The 14,221-nt window shown below is 37.1% G+C and overlaps 1 protein-coding gene across 2 annotated transcripts in view; it reads right to left on the minus strand.

Moving 5' to 3' along the window:
- Window positions 1-14,221, minus strand: part of C3H8orf34 (chromosome 3 C8orf34 homolog) — a 167,680-nt gene that overhangs the window by 95,662 nt on the left and 57,797 nt on the right. For both annotated transcript variants that reach the window (XM_055706091.1, XM_027811177.2), the window contains exons 6-7: window positions 11,617-11,786; window positions 7,206-7,372 (exon numbers count right to left, since the gene is read on the minus strand). In XM_055706091.1, the coding sequence (XP_055562066.1) occupies window positions 7,206-7,372; window positions 11,617-11,786 (337 nt within the window). The remainder of the gene's footprint in view (window positions 1-7,205; window positions 7,373-11,616; window positions 11,787-14,221) is intronic.

A 14,221-nucleotide genomic window follows, 5' to 3' on the forward strand; every position in this document is an offset into this window, starting at 1 on the left:
GGCTGGCTAGGCATCAGTTGCTGGTGGGAGATGATGACTGCTTTGGCATCACTTGTTTTAGGTTTTGATATTTTCTTTCTCTCTCTCTTTCTGTCATTCTTCTTCCTCTTCCTTTCAATTATTAAACTATCTTTATCTCAACCCATGAGTTTTCTTGCTATTTCTTCCTATTCTCTCCCCCCTACCAATGTGGGGCAACGAATGAGCGAGCCACTCTGTGGTCTTTAGCTGCTTGCTGGGGTCAACCCACAAAGAAGGAAAAAAGCCTTTTGGACCTTTTGCCTTCAATTGTTCATTGTCTCTCCAAATTCTAAATCCTTCAGGAGTTTCAAAGCACCTGGTAATCAAAATTATCAGACATTGCCTACCACACAGATGGAAGAAGATTGATGATAAATGGAAGATAAAATGGAAGACCAAAGATGAGACCTTCCAGAAATCATGAAAACAGTAAATTGCATTTATTGATATTTTTCCTAGAATCAAATAATCCTATTCAAATCGGGATGAACTATTATCTTCCACATCAGACTCAACAAAAAGCCACTGAATGTCAAATACCTATCACTTAGAAAGTCAATTACATCTCACAAAAGTAAAGCTTAAATGTCATTCATACTAGCCATACCACTCACAGAGCAGTAACATCATGACTATTTATATGCTAAACCTGGTCCATATAATACAATCCTCCTTTTACTCCAGAAATAACCATTAGGAACACATAAGTATTCAAATGTTTTACATGCTTTGTGAGATATGCAAGTAAAAAAAAGCAATATGCCAGTGCTTTTTTTTTTTTTTTTTTTTTTTTAAGATACAAAATATGCCTCCTCTTTCCAGTGGCTGAATTTGAAGGAAACAAAAAAACTTCATATGAATAGCTTCATAAAAGCTATGACCACCACTTTGTAAGACATTAGAAATGGAAGCATGTAGATTCTATGGTAATTTCCAAAAAAGCTGCATCTAAGTACTTATCTACACAGTAGCATTTTTTTTTTCCAAAATTGCGCTAGGAGGGCAGTTTAAGAGAAAAATAATGCTGGATCATACCTTACTAAACATCTTCTTGGTATCTGAGAAAGTCATTGTTTATTACTGCATTGAGTGTGAAGAAGCAGCATTCAGTGATAAGAACATGAGACAAATAACACTGTCATTATCACTTTCCCATGACTTGGGCTAAAGCAATGATCACTATCTCTGACTAGACAGAAATCTTGCCTTCTTCCAGTCGCATGACTGACTTTCCTGCTTGCCGGTGATTGAAACCTGAATACCATTGTACAATGAGGGGTTTGTGATCTACACAACAACTGACCTGTGCAGGTGCAGGCCTGTGCTGTGCCAATCATAAGGAAGAAGACTGTAGGCAGCTCCCACTTGGCATTTGGCAATTACACCACCTGAATGGTCTTATCTTCAAACCATGAACCACCATAGAATCATAGAATTATTTAGGCTGGAAAAGACCCAGAAGATCATTGAGTCCAACCATTAACCTAGCACTGCCAAGTCCACTTCCCTAAGCACCACATCTAGACATCTTTTAAATATCTCCAGGGATGGTGACTCCACCACTTCCCTGGACAGCCTGTCTCAATTTTCTAGCCTTTCATTTTTACACTCAGATACTCTTATTTCTGGGTATATCAATTTTCAGTTGTGTTGTCATGTGAACATCTTTTTGCTTGACAGTAGAAACGCTCAATTAAATTCTTCACTTATAAGAAAAGCTAAACTAAATCATTTACTTCTAAGAGCTCTAAGATCTGTAATGGTGGTGAACCTTAGCACAGTAGGATCTGTGCAGTGTGCCATGCCATAATTGGAGAACTGCCCAATGTTGCACAACTTAAGGTTCCCAGCATCTGATGGGATGTAAGACTATCTATATTATCCCCCTTTTCTACCTCAAAAAGGTATTTAAGTCCACGCTTGATAGAATCTGAGTGCCCTTCCAATGGAGATCTGTAAAATACACTTGTACCAGTGCATTATCTCTACCACTGAAAATTTTGCAACATACAGTACAGCCAGTCTCTGCATGCATAAGAGGCCTACTGTCTCCCAGTGGTGTCAGCTTCTGTACATGCACTACACATCAGATGCTCATTGGTAATGTTGCTGATTTCCCAATAGCTTCCAAAAAAGAAGGGTCAGCAAAAGGGGACACGATGAGCAATCCACAGAGGTTTCTCCTGCACAACCACTCTACTTAAACCCCAACAAAACAGGCTTGCAGGCCAGGAAACTGAAGATGTAGTACAACTCACACACCATGTTTCCCAGGGCCTTCTGGCCTCTCTTCTGGCAAAGGATGTATTCTAGTCACATAATGGAGAAGAAGATTTTGTCCAGCTGGGAGAGTCAACAAGAGGAACAACCTGCTGCTAATATTAGAATAATTTATCGGGTCTAAAGTCTGTTTCCTGCAAGTTGCCAAAGACCTCTAGGAAACAGGCGAATCAGGAATGTCTGTTGAACCGGAGGAAATGTACTGAAAACACTGCAGATTCAACACCCTTTCATTAAAGCACTCAAGAGACTTATTAGAAAAACAGTATAGACAATGTAAGGGGTAGACTACCCAACACTGAGTTAGATATTGTCTCATCCTACAGGCAAAGACAATTATAAAATGTGACTATATCACTGGCCAATCTTTCAGGGGTGTTACAATGATGAAGTAATTAACGTTTGGAGAAAAGCTCTTGAGGAAAAAAGAAATTCTAAGATTAGAAGAAGAGTTATTAAAGCAAGCAGAAGACATCAGGTATCTCACAAAGCAATAAATAAAAAGCATATTACTACTTAAAGTGCATGTCTGCATTTAAAGATTCTGGTTTGTTACTGCATAGGAAGAATTACACATAATAAACATGAGGCAGACAGTCGCTGAACTTTCACTTAAGATTCTACATGAATTAAAACCACTATTACTGTGAAAACAGCTCTGAAGAAAATAAGAGATCGTTTTACAAGTCCTGATGCTGCAAACACTTAAATTCAGCTCACATACATAATTATTTGCATTGAAATCATGAAGTTTTTTCAGAATCATATAGACTGGCACATGTCAATTGCAGGAAATGGACTTCGATTACCACCAGCTTCCACTTCAACCACACCTGTGTGAACTTCCTGGGTACACTTATCTTTGGAGTAGTGCTTCATAGTTAACTATTACATAACACGTATTAACATATGGTAACATTTTTTATGTTGCAAGCATGCACAGAGACTGGATAACAACAGGAGGTGATTGAGCTTTATGACTAAACATCACAGAATCATAGAAACATTTAGCTTGGATTTAGGTAAGATCATGAAGTCCAGCTGTTAACCCAGCACTGCCAAGTCCAGCACTAAACCATGTCCCTAAACACCACATCTACACGTCTTTTAATTACCTCCAGGGATGGCGAGTCAACCACCTCCCTTGGCAGCCTGTTCCAGTGCTAGACAACCCTTTTGGTGAAGAAATCTTTTCCTAATATCTTATCTAAACCTCCCCTGGTGCAACTGGAGGCTGTTTCTTCTTCTGTCACTTGCTACTTGGGAGAAGAGAACAACACCCATCTCTCTGCAACCTTCTTTCAGGTAGTGGTAGAAAGCAGTAAGGTCTCCCCTGAGCCTCCTTTTTCTCCAAGCTAAACAACCCCAGCTCCCTCAGCCGCTCCTCATTAAGACTTGTGCTCTACATCAATATTGTGTAGAACAATACAGAATTTCTCTTTCTTCTTCCTTACTTGTAAAAAGCTCAAGAATGTATATGTTAAGTCCAAGTGTGCTACAAAAAAATCTTATTTTACTTTGTGTATATTTATGCATAGCAATATATTTAAACAATTATGTATTTACACTTAATCAAATGATTTTTTTAAAGCAGAGTCATGCTTTTCTGACTGTTCAATCAATATTCCTGCCAATTTCATGGAAAATACAGTTCTCTCCAGTGGACACAGTGAGATACTGAGGGAATAACACAACCTCAAAGTCTCAGTGGACTTTGGCCAAACACAGAACACAGCTTAAGCCCAAATGTCATGGAATTCCAAAAGGACTGCAGTTTCCCAAAAAACTACTTTAGCTCCCAATTAGATTTACAAAACACAATACTTGGCATTATGATGTATACAAAATGAGCTCTTTGATTTCATTTTCAGTCACAGACCTCAACTGCATTACCCTTTTACATTTCTCAGAAGTCAGGAAGATCCTTTCCACTATGATGTTATCTGCCAGTAATCTATTTCAGCCATCTGTGTAACTGAACACACTTCGAAAGATACCAGTGTGTTAACAGCCCTCCCATGCATCTTATGTTCTACATAAACAGTGAAATCAGAATGTATACTCTTCATCTTTGCACATATACTTCTTTTGGAATAGATTCTTCCAAAGTGTAACAGCATAATTGATTCTTCTATTTGGAATGTTTCATTCTAGTTAAACCTTCACTGACAATTCTGATGTGAGTACTAGGAGATCTTTTCTTCCCAAAGAAAATACACAAACAGTGAGTTTCATGTTCTTAATGCCTAAATAAATCAACCTAACACTGAAAAAGATTCTCTTGAAAACACATAAAGATACAAGTTTGTGTTCTGCAAAAACCTGCATTATAAGCAGGGTACACATTACAATCATCTGCTGTAAACAGTAGAATTTTATTCCCCAGAATCCACTTAGAAGTGTGAGGTTTTGTAATTTTTAAGAAAGGGCTCAATGCTTATTCAATTCAAGCAGCAAATATTGAACTCTAAAGGGAACAAGTCAAGTAGCTATATGTAACAATGCCCTGAAATACCGTGATGGCAGAAAGCCATGATTTGAAATTAGTTATACTCCATACAAGCAGTGTAAAAAGCATCAAACCAGTTAATAGATTTATGCAGTACATAATGAAAAAATCAGTCCCAGTATCATCAGTTACTGATCTGGAAAATATAGCAATGAAAAAAACCTACGTTTGCTGAAAGAAACTTAAGTTCTTTATGTTACCTTCAAAAGAAAATAAAATGCCCTTCCTGTGTAAAAGTTTGTCATATCCTGAAGTTTTCAGTAGTTCCACAGGACGTAACTGAACTATTATGTCAAAATATAAAACACATGCTGTCAGCAAATTGCAAAATGAGAATCAAAATAAAAGCTAGTCTTTCAGAAGCACAGCACTTTCAACACCAAGATGTGCATATTTAATTTCCTATCAGTGGTATTTACTATAATATGGGTATACCATAATCACTGTAAACATGGCTACTCATCCAATATACCAACATTTTGCTTCAGAATCTCAGAATCACTTATATAACACCCCACCTGAACCAGAGGTCCAGTTTGTGACCTTTCCTAGTTTAAAATTAATTTTGTATAAACTCTGCCAGTTTCAATAAAATGTGTGACAGTAAAATGTTCCAGGTTTTGCATGACACAAAACCAGAATGGATTCTTACAACTGAGTCCTTACTAGGTAAAACAAAACACTTGTTTGTACACAAATAATATCCTTCCCAAACGTGAAAACAACAGAAAACAAAATTTCCTTTATACTGCCTTTCTGGTTCCAGATACCTTTAGGGATTCAAGTGTCTCAAAGGAAAGACCTACATATCCAGTGGATACCTGTTCCTCACTATCTCTACAGAAGTTAACAGAAGAATCTATTCTATATGTGATACATAATGAGCCCAGTAACATCACACACTTACCTACTGTACCTTCCAGGTGCCACAGAATTTTAGAGGAGTCCTGTGGTTTATGCCAGCACAAGACACCCATTCAGCTTTCTTTTTACGTCACACTGATAAAGTTGGAAAGATCTGTAAGTTGCACAAGGAAATAAGGAGGTAACACAGCTACAGACTAATTATGTCCTTCACCGGAAACCATGGATTAGTTCTGGAAATACCACCTGATTCCACAACAACTGCAAGCCCACAGTCAAAAATCCTGTGGCTTAATTCAAACACAAAGAACTAACTGACCCACTGAGACACCTCAGTGACCCAGCCCATTATCTCTTCTTTCCTGTAAAAACAAATGCATTCACCAAACTTAAAGCCACTGAAAAAAAGAAAGTTTAAGTCACAATTATTTAAGCAAAACAAAAAACTTTTTTACCAGGACGCGGTCAAGCACTGGAACAGATTGCCCAGATCCATCTTTTGGAGATTTGACTCCCATTTGACTTTGGGAGTCAAAACCCAACTGAACAATGTTCAGAGGAACCTGCTCTAGCTGATTGTTTTCAGCAAGGGATTGGACTTGTTATCTCCAGGAGTCCCCTCCAACCTCAACTATCCTGTCATTCTATGAATACTGAAGGAAGGAAGCAACAGAAATAGAACAGAAACGGAGTAGAGCATCATGCATTTTTCTGATCTTAAGGTCCAACCCAACAGAAACAATTTGTGACAGAATTAGTAAATATAAGAATTCTGAGCTATCCTGAGACAGCATATTTCCCATGCTTTGATCCCACTTAAAGTTCTATATAGCAAAAACTGGGGGGGGGGGGGGGGAATTGAAATCTATTATTACCTTTTAAGCATCCTACATTGAAGCTTTTAAAAATGGCAGAAAAGAGACTATCAACTAACTTTCTTCAACAATGTCCCTCCTTTCACAACCAGTAATTCTACGAAAGGGAGGAAGCAGTGAGCATAGAGCCTTCTAGAGTATAATTTAACGTACAATACAGTCTACTGGAAAATTACAATCAAATCCTCTGGAGAGGTTACAAACTCAGGTTGTGTAAGGTACTTGTAGCTAGTAAGTCTCAAATAAAACCTACTGAGGTGAGCACTGCGATACAGCTAAGGAAAAGAGGAACCAGATGAAAGCAAATGAAGCTGAATCTCTTCCTTGTATATAAATGCATTCTCCAAGTAGAACCTGAAAGTAATTTATGTAGGAAATTGAATTAATTAATTTAAGCACCTGAAGCATTTGATATTTCACAGGATTTTGTTGCAGCTGGTAGTTTATTCACACACATACATACATAGTCTTCATAACATTCACTCCTGAAACTTGCAAAGTTAAACTCTGTGAGCCTTCATACTGCTGCTGGATACTTTAGCTTCAAACGTAGGGAGCAGTTTCAAACTAGTCTATGCTTGATCAGATATTATACTTTTTAGATTAATCTATATTTTAAAAAGTATCAGAAAATACACATAATTTTTTGCAGTTACCCAGCAGTTCCATTGCATCATCTTCATTGTCAATATCTTCTTCGGTTACAGATGGAGCTGTGCTTTGAGCCGAATCAAAGGAGTCCTGAGAAAGCATGGCAGCCAGCAGTTTCTTATGTTGCTGCTGTTGTTGTTTTAATCCTTTGGTCTTTGGCTCCATTTTTAAGCTGTGAGGGAGGAAAGCACAACTTTTTCTTACTGGTGCTCTCCACAAAGTATGTCACACATTTGTCAAACTACTATAACGTACTCCAGATCTGAAGGTTAACTCCATCAGATCACACATGAAACAGCTGGATATTACTCACTCCCTGATCATTGCATGTTATAAGTCAGTTTGTGTTTTCAATCCCTATCTAAAGTTTTGATTCAATGACGATGGAGAATTTCCCACTGACTTTACGGGCGTTAATCAAGTCTAAATAAACCACATATACAGAACAACAGGATGTCAATTACTAACCAGTATTGCTAAGGCATTGATCACACAGCAACAACGCTGACAACAAAGAACTGCTCCCTTGAGTGGTTGTCATGACCCCACAGGATTAAGGACAATACAGTTATAATAGTTCTCATGGTCTGTTGACTTGTGTCCCTAACCTAAGTAACTGCTAAGACAACTGGAACCGCACAGTAGTTAACAGAAGGGTCTAAGGCAGGACTTGCTACAGTTAGTAATTTCTGATTCCTTACAACATCAAGATAAAAACAACAGGACAGAAGTTTGGTGCCCCACATGAGCGTATCAGCAACACCTCAGACTGTCTTACAGTCTTGCAGGAAGGCAGATCTCTTGCAAGAAGGCAGATATGTCACAAATGTATGAAATTTAGTATAATGTATGATAGTTAATTTCCCACTGCAAAGATAAACACTAATAAGACAAAGTGGACCTTGGAGATGAAGAATGGACTTTGAGTTTAGGATATCAGGTTATGGATGGGGCCTCTTCAAGGTCTAGTTAATATGGGGTGCTAAGAAACGAGTATCATTTCAAAAATCACTCACTGTGTACATACATTATCCCTTGAGGGAGTTTCCCAAGAACCTTGCCGCTTCTCAGAATTTCTCCAATAAATTTTTCATGTAGAAAACTACTAATTGTTTTGGAAACTACTAACGTATTGGAAATTAGCTTAATCCCATTTTCATGGTGCTCAAATTTCTGAAAGATGAGCTCGGTACCAAGCAGGATTGCCATCAGCACTTTTATATGGTCTCTTATCACATATTAATACCTTGCCTTCCTCTCTTACAGCAGCAACAAAGAGCAGTGCAAAACTAGTGACAAATGCAGTCTTTCCTCTGTACCAATCCAGAACATTAAGGGGAAAAAGGTGACCCTTCATCAGTTTGATAAGATGTCATTAACACAGCTACCTCACACTGACTATACTATCTTTCCCAAGCAAAGTAGTAGTGAAATCCATCCTTTCAGTTTCTCAAAATTAATTCCTCTTCTTTTTTTAAGTAATTATCTTTCAGATATACAACATCTGCTTCCATCACTCATCACCACAGGAATGTGTTTTTAAGGTGGAAGTAGTGGTTATCCCCCACTCTCCACTACTGAATGGAGCAAAAAGTGAGGTTTGTAGTTGCAAAGACAGAAAAAGCAGATAACTCATGGATTCCCAAATATCTCACACTACATATACTCACTGTTATCTGATTTATGCTGGAAAGAACAATATTGAAAATGGTCATGTTATCCATAGACCAGTGGTCCATAGGAATATGTCGTTTTCTGTAGCCTATTCAGTCCTTTATAGAATGTTATGAATATGTAAGAACTCAGGGCTTCCCCTTCCACTGAACAGAAAAAAACTTGTCCAGTAGGGACTATGACAACAACACAGAGAGTGGGAGAAGCATGACACTGATGGCAATTACTCTACCAATGATCTGCCAATGCCTAATCCTCTGGATACTTATACACTGTATCATTTAAGTAGCATTTCCTTATGTTTACCGATTGGTAAAAGAAAACATATTACACGGAAATAATGGGACCATTACAGTTTTCACTGTCCTGTTCTTATGCTGTAACTAAAGATTAGGATTAGTTTTGAGAGTTTGCTGGTTTATCACATATATCTCGATAATTAGTGATCAATGAACTCTATTTTTATTACAGTGTTGCTAAATCAAATTCTACAAGGTATAACTGGAAACAATATGAATTTCAAATTCCTCCCTCTTTCATTTGCCAGTTAAAAATGTAACTGAATTATTTTAGGCTACACTAACTATGAAGTAGATGAATGAAATGCAGATGAGGCAGCCAAAAACTCTTTACAACTGATAACGACTTCACTCTTTCAAGAATTCCATTTAATCTCATAAACCCCATACTATTCCCACTATTTTTTTTATGTACTAAGTATATGATATATTAAAACTAAGTTACTATTACCTACTACTTGTCTCATGCAAGTCATGGTGTATAGTCAATTGCAAATTCTGCTAACAGTACTTTAATTCACAGTACCACTGAATCAGACCTTGAAGAAACTGCCTGTTACCAGCAAACTATTATTAAACATTCAGATTAACCTTATCGATACAGGTCTTTTAAACTTCCATATGTAGGTAGCAACAATTCTGAATCACTATCTTGAAGCTCTGCAATTTTATGATTACTCTGCAAGACTGCAAACTTGTTTTTTATAAATGCCTTACAAAAGCAGATGAAAAGCTAATGAAGCAAAGAATTATCCCAGACATAAATCAGTCATCCAAATGTAAATCCATATGCTGCAGGTAATTTAGTTGTTATTCATTTCCACTGAAAATCAGTATTCTCACTTAACGATACATATTTTCAAACAGGTCTTCAGCACTTACTGCACCTAAAAACTAGAAACACCAGTGTTCCATGAGTTTTTCCTAGCATTAACTACCCCATATTCTTCTTATTTCATACGTCAAGCACATGATTTTGTCATGATACTCAACAAGACTTCTCAAATAATATTCTCAAAGCCATTAATCACATTCTTTAATTATAGCATTAGCTGTGAATTTTCTTACAGCTTGTACCACCCTCTACAAAGAGAAGAATATGCTGCTTTGAATCATCTTTGTTACTCAGAACTAAACCTCTTTTCTCCCTTCTAGAGATTAGACAGAGATGCTTATTTCTGCTCCTTCCTATTGAAAGAGGGGATAAAATATCCTCAATTTGCTCTGAAATGTGCAAAAGGTCTTTATTCAGTGTCTTTATTAGACTGCTGAATAAGGAAAAAGAAACCCAAGCCCTCACAATATCAAGCTGCGGTGCCAGTTGTTGACTCCATTACTTTCCCAGGAACTGTACTGGAGAAACCCAGTGTCCAAATTCTGTTGGTTCCAGTCCAACACCTGGCTGAGGCATCATTACTACATGCCACTGTTTCTTTGAAACTGTAGTACTTGCAGCTTCCCCCACAATAATCTAATTAGAAGAAGAAAGAAGTACTCATGGATAACAAACATTCAACATGTGAGGAAAGTCAATGAATGCAGCCTCTAAGAGTACAGCAACTGACAGACCAGTTTTTCCTTGTGACAGACAGGGAGGTGAATTCCGATGTAGAAGGCACATGGAGGACATGGTGAAGGACTATATCAGACCTTTTCAAAGGGAAAGCAGAGAGTTTCTGCCTTCTTAAAAGTGGAAGAAAAAGGTGTCTGCTGCATTCAGAGTACTTAAAAAACAACATGAATCCCTTTTAAAGAAAGGATGTGAATACTTCACTTTCTGTGATAAATAGGAATCTTTAAATCACAGAAAATGGACTCCTTGTAAAAATGACAATCTCTTCCATGTAGCTGAAGCACATTAACAAATAAACATACGCTCTCACCATCAATCGCGCACAACAAATTGTCAGAAGTTATCTACTGCAGAGAATACAATTTTCTCTTTGAGAAAGAATTGTTATTAACACCAAGATGCTAAGTATTAAGAACTGAAGATTAATTTAGGAAGTCCTGTTAAAAAGAACATGGATACTGTTTCCCTTGTCTATATTTCCTTTAAATTGGAAAATCAGATTTACCACTAAAATGTCAAGAAGATTAGCAAACAGCTACTACCGATGGCTGAAGGACAGAACTGTTTGAAGTATCTGAATGAAACTATGTATCACAAAATTATTACACAATGGACCCAATCATGTCAATATACACTTAGCTTTATACATAGGAATAAAACTATGGAATTGTAAATGAGTATACAGTTAATCATATACAAAAGCATGACAAGAAACCAGTCACATATTAATGTCTTCCATTTATTCTGCATGTTGCCACACTACTATGGCATAGGAATTTAAAACCACTGCACTCTGCTCTCAAACAGGGTGTTACAAAGACAGTTCTGCTTCACAAATTCTAAAACTTCTAGGCCAAGCCCAAATCCCACCTTCCTCCAGGACTGCTGCTATCCTCGCTGTCCCACTGCTCATTTTTATTTCTTGGTATTGGTGGCTGCAGCATCTCAGCAGCCAGCGGGTCTGCATCATTCTCCTCACGGCCAATCCATTCTCCAATCACACGAGGTCTGAGAAGGGGGGTGTTAAAACCTGGTGTGTCCTGAAGAGACAGAAAAAAACCCCAGAAACACTGCAGTACTTGTTCTCAACCACACATGTAAATCGGAAAATAAAAGAAGAAATAGAAAATAAAACTATTCATTAAAAAATACAAAAACAGTACAGTACGTTATCATTTCAGAGGACTACAAAATACCCAGAATCAATCATGAACTAATGAAAAGATAGCCATTAATAAAATTCCAAGAGAGATTTGCCCACCCCGATGCCTCAAATCTCTCCTGCTTCTTACTTTTCAATAGCAACTGTAGAAATCTGGGGATCCTTGAAAAATTATGATTATTACTTTTTATATATATAAATGCACAACTCTTAAAACTCACTTTCAGTTCTGCTAAGCAATACATGAGGCCACTTGTCTAATGAAATCCCAACCAAAAGACTGCTGTAGATTAATAGCATTGCTCTTATTTGCATTATGAATGAATGCAAAACTAATAAATAGATCTGCATTTGGCATTTTAAAAATAACCCTGCTGAGATTTACGTAATATATCTTTCAATTCTGAAAATGGTATTAAAATTTTAATAAAATGCATTTCTGAAACTACTACTCATATTTTTAACCGCTTACTGGAAGAAGATAGCTGGAGAGGATTACAAGAAGCAAGCATAATGTAACTGGAATATTCAAAACAATAGCAATAATTTGCATCATTATATTAGGAATTTAGATTAAGGAAATAAATTATCCTTAAAAAATGTATGAAAAGGCTGTTCTGAAGTGGTGAGTATCTCTGTTCTCAGTGTTACTATAATGGTTTTAGATAAAGGGTCATGTACAACAGGACAGTTGAACTAAAAATCATGCATGTATGCAAAAAAAAAGATATGAAATTAAGAAATAGGAATATATATATTTGCTTTAATTAAACTATTTTCTAGGCTAGCAAAGACATTTCAAATAGAATGGTGTTCCTAAATAGGGGAGATGTATTCTATTCTATTCTTATCCCTTAATGAGCGAAAAATTTAGGAAAACAAATCCTTCCCTGTTACCTAGCTCAGTGTCTCAATAAATACTCCTGCCACAAACAAAAAACATCTGCAAAAAGTACAGCACAGTTATTACTTAGCCTAAAAGCCATATTTTCTCATGTTCCTAAAAACAAAAGTCTCATCTTAATTGACACAGACATAGTAAAAGCACAGTTTGAAGTACAGGCCTCTACTGAAATGAAACAAAAAAAGACTGAAGACTGCTTTCATGTGAATGCAGCTACCCGGCTCTGGTTAGACACTGTAATTTTGCTCAGCAGAACTCCAAGAGCTTCCATTTTGACAGAACCAAATGTGACCTAGACCCTGGATTAGACTCATGCAGCCCAGTTCTTCTGTTCTGGTTTCTGCGATGTGCCTGTCAGTGCATGACCACATTCCACTCTCTGTAATTCTTTGCAGAGTTCTCCAGTATTTGACTAATTCACTTTTTACACAATTTCCATTTTCTGCAAAGGTTTATGTGACACAGTAGAACCACTGAAAATGGAATGCAGCCAATACAGAAGAGAAATCCGAGGAAAACACCACAGCTTCAGAGGTTTTAGAATACCTAACTGCTGGTGTCTTTCTTTTATGTACTTACAAATACGCTTTTTGTGGATCTGTCTGGTGCTGTGTCATAGGTAATGCAGACTAGAAGACAGTGGCCTCTGGTCACTTGACAGGTGTTCCTGTCACAAGTGTGACTAGCATCACTAAGCTATGAGCTTGGAAAAAAGATTATTCCACTGCCCACAATCCCTTCATTACACAAGGTGCTTACATTAGTTTCAGTAAGAATCATTTGGCCTCTTTTGAAGTTTATTCCTGCTACTCTAGCCATTTTCTCCCTTCTCTTTCTCCCTAGGATAATTTTAGTAATTAATAAAAACGGTTCCTGGAGCTAGCTAAACTTGCAACAACTTGCAGTGTCAATCTTGCTGAAAGCTTTCAGTCCCTTAAGTGAAAATGAAAAGCACCTAAAATTTTGCCCTTTTTCAGTATCATAAGTTTTTCCTGACACTGTACACTGCACCATCAGCATATGAATAAGTAAACCATGAATGCTGTGTCCATCCTTGTTACGCTGATTTCTTTTCTAGACATTTTAGGGATTAAAGTAGCACTTTCATACTCCATAGAAATGTAATTTATATTACATAGTCATGCTTTGCCTCCTTTTATCACCTTGCTCTCCTTTTTGAATCTTGTTAGACTAGTATACCACAGCATCAGTGACCTAATTTATTTTCCTCCTTTCAACTATATAAGCAGCCACAGTGAAAACAAATGAAGAATCAAAGACAGCTCCATTCAGAACACCAGGACATTTATTTGGCACCTTATTTCAAAAGCTTCAATAAACTCAGATTAAGTATTCTGTTCTCAAACAAGTTTTTATAGTATTGGGTTTTTTATATATATAAACCTTAG

Source organism: Falco cherrug, chromosome 3 (assembly GCF_023634085.1).
Source record: "Falco cherrug isolate bFalChe1 chromosome 3, bFalChe1.pri, whole genome shotgun sequence".
Taxonomy (NCBI): Eukaryota; Metazoa; Chordata; class Aves; order Falconiformes; family Falconidae; genus Falco; species Falco cherrug.